The 8,588-nt window shown below is 36.0% G+C and overlaps 1 protein-coding gene across 1 annotated transcript; it reads right to left on the bottom strand.

Annotated features, from left to right (window-relative positions):
• Window positions 1-495: 495 nt before the first annotated feature.
• LOC109406699 (endocuticle structural glycoprotein SgAbd-5) lies at window positions 496-8,346 on the bottom strand. Its single transcript, XM_019679750.4, has 2 exons — window positions 8,065-8,346; window positions 496-990 (listed from the first exon to the last, which is right to left on the bottom strand). Exons 1-2 carry the CDS (start codon window positions 8,232-8,234, stop codon window positions 750-752), a joined length of 411 nt encoding a protein of 136 aa, XP_019535295.1. The 5' UTR covers window positions 8,235-8,346; the 3' UTR covers window positions 496-749.
• Window positions 8,347-8,588: the final 242 nt, after the last annotated feature.

The following is an 8,588-nucleotide window of genomic DNA, read 5'->3' as shown; positions in this document are numbered from 1 at the left end:
ACTTTAGTTTGAAATAGAGAACGTGAATTCCGAGCGTTGGCAGAACGAGGACCTGGCTTTGTAGTAATCAGGAAGCAAATACTATTGAATTAGTCGGTGGAAGCTGTATAATAAAAGACCGAATCTGTACGTTGAGAAAAGGGGGCATATTCGAATGTTGTTCGGCGTTAAGTCAAACCGGACCATCTGTTTTTAAATGATTAAGAGGAAATGTCCTACAAGCACTTGGGATATCAAATCGGCGCATTATTTTCTGAAAACCTGTAGTTCTTTTATGTAATGACCCATCTGCATCAAAGAAACGTCGAAAATTTCAGAATTATCGAATTCCTTCGCTTATCTTTACCTGTTCAAAAAATCGCGCAGTCCACTCTGACTTAACGCCGACCATATGCAAATCAGCATCTATGCGTCAACGAACTTTTGACTTGAGAAATGAGTTCTTCAGGAGGAAGAGGATTGTTCTTTCTTCGAAAATGATTTTACACGGTCAACTCGACTTTAATCTCCATCTTTATCGATCATCACTTTATGTATTGCTACGAGAAGACACGCACTCGTTTCACGTATACATTAGAACATATTATATTTACACTAAATCCTACCGTATCAAATGCTAATCTATCCCACTAGGAAAATCTCGCATTCTATATCTCATTTATTTGTGGCTCAGCGGAGTATGTAGGCATTGACTTAGAATCAACTAAGGCTAGACTGTGGCATCGACCGGCGCGCGGGGTGGGGTCGACTTACGCACTGTTGATGGGCGCATCTTGTCCCGCTTGGATTCCTCCGGTTGGTCCGGTTCCCACCTTCGGGTGGTAACCGTTCTCGTCGGCGGTGTAGTTCACCCAGTAGGTCTGACCATCGGGACCCACGAACGAGTACGAGCCCTGGACGAACAGCACCTTGACGTCGTTACCGTCGGCGTCCTTCGAGTCCTTGTAGGTGCCTACTTCGGAGCGGATTTGACCGTCACTGAGTTCATATCTGAAAAAGAGGAAGTCGGATTTCAATTGATTACCGTTAAAACCATAAATAATATGTACATGCTGTAAAACATCATAACAGAATCAATTAGTGACAAATGCGCTTCGATAGATATTCTCGGCTGAGAAATAATTAAAAACCCCCTAAACCCCCCCCCCCCCCCACCCCCCCGTGGCTACGCCAGTGAAGCTAGTCATGAAAATATTTGACACTTCTGAGGTCATTTTGACAGACCACACACATGTATAAAAAAGATGGATCATATATTCTACTTTATCGATCTTGTTGCCGTCCTTTTCATGCTCATGTTACATCTGTCAAAATGGCCAAAGAATTGTCAGTTAGACGTTAGGTCCGTTGGTGTAATGAAGAATTAAGTGCTATATTTTTAAAGTAGTTTCTGGTGAGATTTTTGGGGTACCAATGAGACAATTTTACTGAATTACCAGCTGCCTACTCAACGGTCCATATCTCATCAAAACTTCGCAGAAGTGATTCTGCTATTAAAGGTGTGTTGAAAATAAACCAAAGTGGAGCCTCGTAGCCGTGCGGTTACCCGGGCAGAAAAGAATTACAAAACAATTGCAAGTTTTACCATTCAAAAAGAATTACTGAATGGTAAAATATGCCATTGGTTTGTTTGAAAAGAGTGACAAAAGGGCAAAAATAATAACTAAAGTTATTCGATAAAATAACTAAAGAATGTCAATTCTTGATATTACAATGGCAAACCAAGAACAAAAAAAGGATGAGAATTGCAAAATATACCATTATTAAGTTATTGAAAACAGAACAATATCAAAATTAGTTATTCGCTTGCCAATCAAAAGAAGGGTATATTAAGTTGTTTATAAGTTTTCTGAGTGGAAAGTAATCGCAAACAAATATCAAAAGTTACCATTAGAATAACCAAAATTCAAATTTTGTCATTATGTTGTTTATAAGTGCCAAACTGCGATAGTTCATCAAACTCCTAAGAGGACAACAATATCTCATCAATTGCAAAATTTGTTATGATAGCAAAATAAGACATTTAGTCAGTGACGATTCCCTAACCTCAAATCTACCTGTTCAACGAATGTAAATTCTTGAATTTTCTCAACAAACTGGCTTATAATTTGTGAAAAATGACGAGAATAGCCGTTTCCGTCCTTTGTCTAGTGTAAAGTTTAATTCAGTCTGTACAGCCTCTGGCTGAAGACGGTGTCCGCGTCTTTTTAAAAAATCTATACAAACCCGTAGAATATTCCTAATTATATGAACGTCCTTATTGCGGACTTCAGCAGAAGCTTTCAAATAAATCGAACGAGTGAAATAATACAGAGTTTCAAACCATTCCCTAAAACTTGAACAAATTTTTGAACCATCGTTGCCTACACAGTTCGAATTTCTTTAAAAAAAAAAAAGAGAGATCAATCCTTTAAAATGTTTGATCAATAGTTCTTGAAGCGGGTTATAACACGATACCAGGTAACCGCCCAATAGAAGCAGGATATTTTGATAATTCATTCGAGAATTACTGTGTGAACTCTTACAGTAATCTGGTACATAAATCTCTGAATTTTTGCTTTGTTTCGAAATTATCGAACAAATCACGACATATACGTTACTTTTTACAACTTTATAACGACATACGTTACACTTTACAGAACCTGTTGTGATGATATAGCATGTATGTAAAACTGGCACCACTACTGGTGCATCTACTACTGAGCAAGACCATCGAAACTGTAGTGATTAGTTTACCCAGCCAACACACGATCGCATATGATGTTGTATAGGATGCTATAGTGGAGGCGATATGCGTACACTTTACACACGATTAAATGGGAGAATGTACGCATATGGCCTCCACTTTAGCATCCTATTCTACATCATATACGACTTCGTGTTAGCTGGGTATTGTTGGTTGAGGAATTAAACAGTGCATATTGCACGAAGAGATACCAAATTGTATGTATAGTAACATTAGATGTTAGCACAAATGTATTTAATTGATTTAATAAAAATCAATTTCAGCATTGAAGCTGCAACCACGGAGGCTGCTCTCGATAGTTGGTTTGTCGTGCCGAAAATCAATATCCTCCCCAACAGAACTCTTCAATTCAAGCTTAGCTCTGAGGTTTCTGATTATCTTTTCCCACAGACCACACTTCCTAAGTAACAATGAATGCTGAACAATAGTTGGTTAATGGTGTCAATGGCTGAACACAATGACAGCTGAATATTGGTCTGAAGTATGGCTTATTTATCCTCTTTAATCAGCCATACATAGATGGATGAATATCAAGTTGAATAGAATATTATTCATCTGGGTAACCAGCTTTAAAACATACACCAGCATGCAGAATTAATCATCTGTTGTTCAACCTTTATTCAAATATTTTTTGACCGCTGATCCAAGCATGTTTTCGTGAAGTCTTCATCGCTTCTTCAGCCTCAATACACACTTAGTTCAATTTATGTTCTTGACTATTCAGACACAGCAAGTAATGCTCTTATTTTCGAGGTTATGTATACGATTGTGTGTGGTGTAGGTGCTAAGGTGAGTGACTAAAATCAGGAGGTCCGAGTTCAATTCGCAGTTTTCCCACAGATTAATTTGTACATTCCTAAACATCTCTTCTGGAAATAGACGCAGATAATGGTTAAAATAGGCTCACAAAAGTGTTTTAATTTTATTTTTACACAATTAATAAATTTAATTAATTACTGAATGAGCGCATATTAAGCCTTAAATTAGCCTTCCAATGAACCTCAAATCAGCTAAAGGTTGAATAAAATCACAAAAATTAGATGCTTAGTAGCTGAATAAAGGATTGTACCTCTTGAGCTCAGCTTTTGTTCAAATGAAGGCTGATTTAAAATAGTTGGAGAAACGTTTGTACAACATCAAATTGTTACCTGGTATGTTCAATCTTATCGTGACAAATGATCTAATTAATCCTACTGGACGCGCGCCGTTTTGAAAAGTACAACACTTCCAAAAAAAACTTGCTCATCGTATGCAGAGCGATTGAAAGGTTGGTTCCATGACTGAGAAATTATACTTCTTGCATTGGAATCAACTTTGGACAGATGTGCTTGATATAATCTCATGGATAAGACAGTTTTAGAAAAATAACAGTAAAATTCCAGGATAAATTTCAAAAAAAGGAAGAAGGAAGTTCTTAATTTAAAAGTGAAGACATTCCTTGTGAAACTCAAAATTCCTGAAGAACGTATTACGAGCAGAATCATAAAGAAATGCATATCCGTAAAGATGAAATTTAAGGTAATGCTGCAGGAGGAAAATTTTAGCAAAAAAAATCCAAGTGGAAAAGCAGGGAAGCAGATTTTTTCCTGCTTTGGAAAAGTTTTTTTTTTTTTTGTTAAAGCTTCTAGTACAATTCAGGTAAACACAACGCAAATTTACTAAATAGAACGAAAATCGTGAACAACTATCGACAACCATAATGTTTGTGGCCGAATCACGTGTTGGTTTCGAGATCGTACTTCAAAAAGTTTTAAGTAGAACAGTTTTTGAGTTTTTTTACTGAAAATTGAGCTCTACAGCTTAAAAAATGGAATTTGCCTAAACTCAATCACCAATCAAAGCAACTTTCATGCAATTTTTTGTATAAATAGAAAGCTGAATATAACATGTTTTGATCATCTGAAAACAATGTTTGTGTCAGATCGATGGAGGTCGAGATTTTGATGAGTATATGGAAAAATCTTTTAAAAAATAGAGAAAAACTTAAAAAAATGATTTGTTAAAATTTGTTTGTTTTTTCACTAAGAAAACAAAACCACATAAAAATTATTTCACAACGTGCATTTAAAGTATAAGATATAAACGACCCAGTAAACATTTTTGTCTGTATAATTTGTGTAATACACTACTATATAAGAACCTCTTTAATCGTATAAACTGCACAAAACTGCTATATACGTACCAAAGTGGAGGCCATGTACATATCATCATTACAATCTGTGGTTTACTGTGGAGTTACCATAATAATTTCATTTCAATCGAGCCCTGGTAATGAATAATGAGATGTATGAAAGGTGCAACTTTGCTTAAAAATAGTATAAAAATCGATTTCAAATCACCAGCCTTGTATGGAAAGTCAAAAAAATAATCCAATCTTATATGTTTTTTTTTTTCTTTCACATTTTCGAACTCAGGGCGTGGTTCTATGCTGATAATCATCATTAGTTTACTGAATTCAAAAATATGGTAAGCTAGTGTTATAGAATGTAATTTGCTGGTGGGTAAAGTATTGATTGAAGCATTTACTGAAAGAAATGGATAAATTTCTAGCTCTGTAGTTCTCGCATTTAGTTTAAAGCGTAACTACAGTGCGAGAAATATGTATAAAGACAGAGCTGATTTCCATACAAAATAATTATGTTTGAGGATCAAAATTTCTGCTTCTAGCGATTCGAAATCATCATCCATGCAAACGTTTACATTGACTTTTCAGATTCAAATAAATATAAAGACACTATTTCTATACAAATATTGTCTTTATACTTATTTGAATCTGAAAAGTTAATGTAAACATTTGCATGGATGATGATTTATAATTCTAGGTAAAATTTTAGTTATTTTAAGGTTGCAGCCAAAATGCCATCACAATCGAATCGCTAGAAACAGAGATTTTGATCCTCAAAAATGATTATTTTGTATGGGAATCGGCTCTGTCTTTATACTTATTTCTCGCACTGTATAATGATCGATCACTCTTCATTGGTTTTCTCTTCGGATAATTCCGGAAAATACAATTAATATTTGGATGATCTCTTGTGATGAGACATCAATTCGAATCTTAACTTGTTCATATTTCTTAAATATCTGAGGAAGAAATCCTTGAAGAAAGAGATACTCAGTTGCGCTGTGTGATTTATAATTCTAGGTAAAATTTTAGTTATTCTAAGATTACAGCCAAAACACCATCACAATTAAATCGCTAGAAACAGAGATTTTGATCCTCAAGAATGATTATTTTGTATGGAAATCGTCTCTGTCTTTATACTTATTTCTCGCACTGTATAATCATCGATCACTCTTCATTGGTTTTCTCTTCGGACATGAATTCGAATCTTAACTGATCCATGTTTCTGAAATTTCTGAGGAAGAAATTCTTGAAGAAAGAGTATACTTATGGACTTGGAAGAGATTTCAAGCCGAAGTCGTGAAAAAAATACTTGCTGAGTCGATTAAGAATGGCAGATGACATAAAAAGCTGATTCTGGAACGAAACTCAGTCAACATAAAGCTACCCCTTAAAAAAACTTAGGAATCTTGAGAGATACTCTGTACTTCTGTAAACTAACTAACAACTGAAAACGCTTTTAAAATTTTAAGAAAAATCGAAAATTCTCTCAGAACTGAAGAAGGCTCATTTACACCGAAGTCAGCAACGTATTTTTTCGTAGAAATTATTATCAGGTGTCCACTCTGCTTGTCATCACTCTTCAGTTTATTCTGAAATTCTAAAAAAAAAAAACATTTCATCCACTTTATTTTCACGCTGAAGGGGTTTTCAAATTTGTGAATATGAAGTTTTTGCGTTTCCAACAACTTTAAAACAACTTTTGACAACCTTCAAATTTATCCAGTCAATTGTTTGAAACATCCCTAGTATTTAAATACTATTTTCAACCTTACCTAAGACAGATCGATGCGAATATGAAACTTATTCCATGCCATCCCCCCTCACAAATTAAAATAACATGAAAAAATTGGTTAAGAACTATAATTTTACACTCTCAAAATAGTATTTGATAGCACGTACGATACGTGCTGGAAAAAACATCATCTTGCAACTTGTTCCATGAGTGATATTTCTCTCGCGATTGGTCTTGAAATTGTCTAAAGGTACACCATATGGAGCGGAAATTTTTAAATTAAACTCTAAATTATCGAGAGCTGAAACCATAAATTGTGTGTGGTTATCGATACCAGATCGATACCGATACCATCGATACCATACCAGTGGGTTATCGATAAACTGTCTCAAGAAATATTTTTTTATAAATATATCAAAAAATTAAAACAACTTTGAAAATATATAGGGTGATTTTGAGTATTCTCGGCAGCTTTGTTTTCTTCGTCATAAGAGGTTTTTGTCGGCCAAAATTGACCGTGTAATTCGGTTTGGTGGAAAAGTTTTAGAGCCAATTCCGAGTGTCATTGGTTTTAGAATGTTGCTTTAAATTTATTTTTTTCTTATTTGTATTACCGAGATTTTTAGCCCTAGGCTAGTACATCTCGGGACCAACGCTTTACTTCCCTTCCGAAGGAAGAACTTACATTTTGTGAGTTTGTCGGGAGTGGGATTCGATCCCAGGTCCTCGGCGTGATAGTCATGTGTTCTAACCATCACACCTGGTCCACTCCACATTGATATCTTATGTATGCTTTTACTAGCACGATAATCAAGAATCTATACTTAAGGCAAAACTGGATGCGTTTCCTCATTTTTTGGTTTTGACTTTTTTATTAAATATTGAAGCAATATTTTCGAAATCGATTTTCATACACGTTTGGGTGGAAGGATCAGGGTATCTCCTGACTTTTTTTCCTAGTGGATTTTTTTTAAATTTTGTTTAAATACATATATATTTTTTTTAAACGAAAAACATTTTCCACTAGGAAAACAAATCAGGAGATATTCTGACCCTTCCTCTACATGCGTATGAAAAACATTTTGTGAAATATTGCTTCGTTATTGAATAAAAAAATCAATTACTAAAAAATAAGGAAAAAACCTATACAAATTATATCTCAATATTAACATCCAACATACAGCTAGCACCACAAGCAGGATCGCATTACTATCACAGTCATTAATTGGTGCGATGTGACTACGATTAATACTGCAAGTAACAGCACAGGTGATAAATAATAGAATCTCCAACCAACCAACTTTTTGGGTCACTTGTTTTTAAGAAGCCCAGTATCCTTATCACTAATTCGAAATTCACTTCAACAGTTCTGGCTCCAAAACATTACATCCACACACGGTTTAATGTCTTTTATTCACTGCGTCCCGATTTTATCCACACCCCAGCATGATCACTTACGTGAACTTGTAACCATCGAGTCCATTGTTTTCACTATAGTATCGCACGGTTTGCACATCCTGAGCGGAAGATCTTGGACCCGCATCAACCTGGGGAGCCGGTGCTCCGAGCACCGCGCTAGCTGCCACCAGCACTCCAAACACGCTAGCAAAGATCACAAATTTGTTCATCCTCACGTTCTTAACGTTCTTCCCCGTAACAAAAATTCCAGCGAGTCCCTATGGCAAAACTTTTCGACACCGTTAAGGACGAGTCCTACTATTCGAATGATGTCCCACCGGAGTCGGAAAAACGTTTATATACCGCCATCAAGCGCACCATGCCGCAAACAATAAACAAACCGCCTGAGAAGAGCCGAAAGAATACCGAAACCGAAACTTCTGCCACCTTTTTTTTCTGTTGTTGGTTGCTTCTCCTTCACGCCGCCGCCGCGGGAGAAAACAAGCGCATCTCAACGACGCGACGGTGAGAAGCGGCGACGACGACGACGCGCGTACGCGGATTTGCCCCATCATTAGCTACCA

Source organism: Aedes albopictus, chromosome 3 (assembly GCF_035046485.1).
Source record: "Aedes albopictus strain Foshan chromosome 3, AalbF5, whole genome shotgun sequence".
In the NCBI taxonomy this organism is placed as follows: Eukaryota; Metazoa; Arthropoda; class Insecta; order Diptera; family Culicidae; genus Aedes; species Aedes albopictus.
Note: the sequence above shows the minus strand (reverse complement) of the source record. Positions and strands in the feature narration are given on the sequence as shown.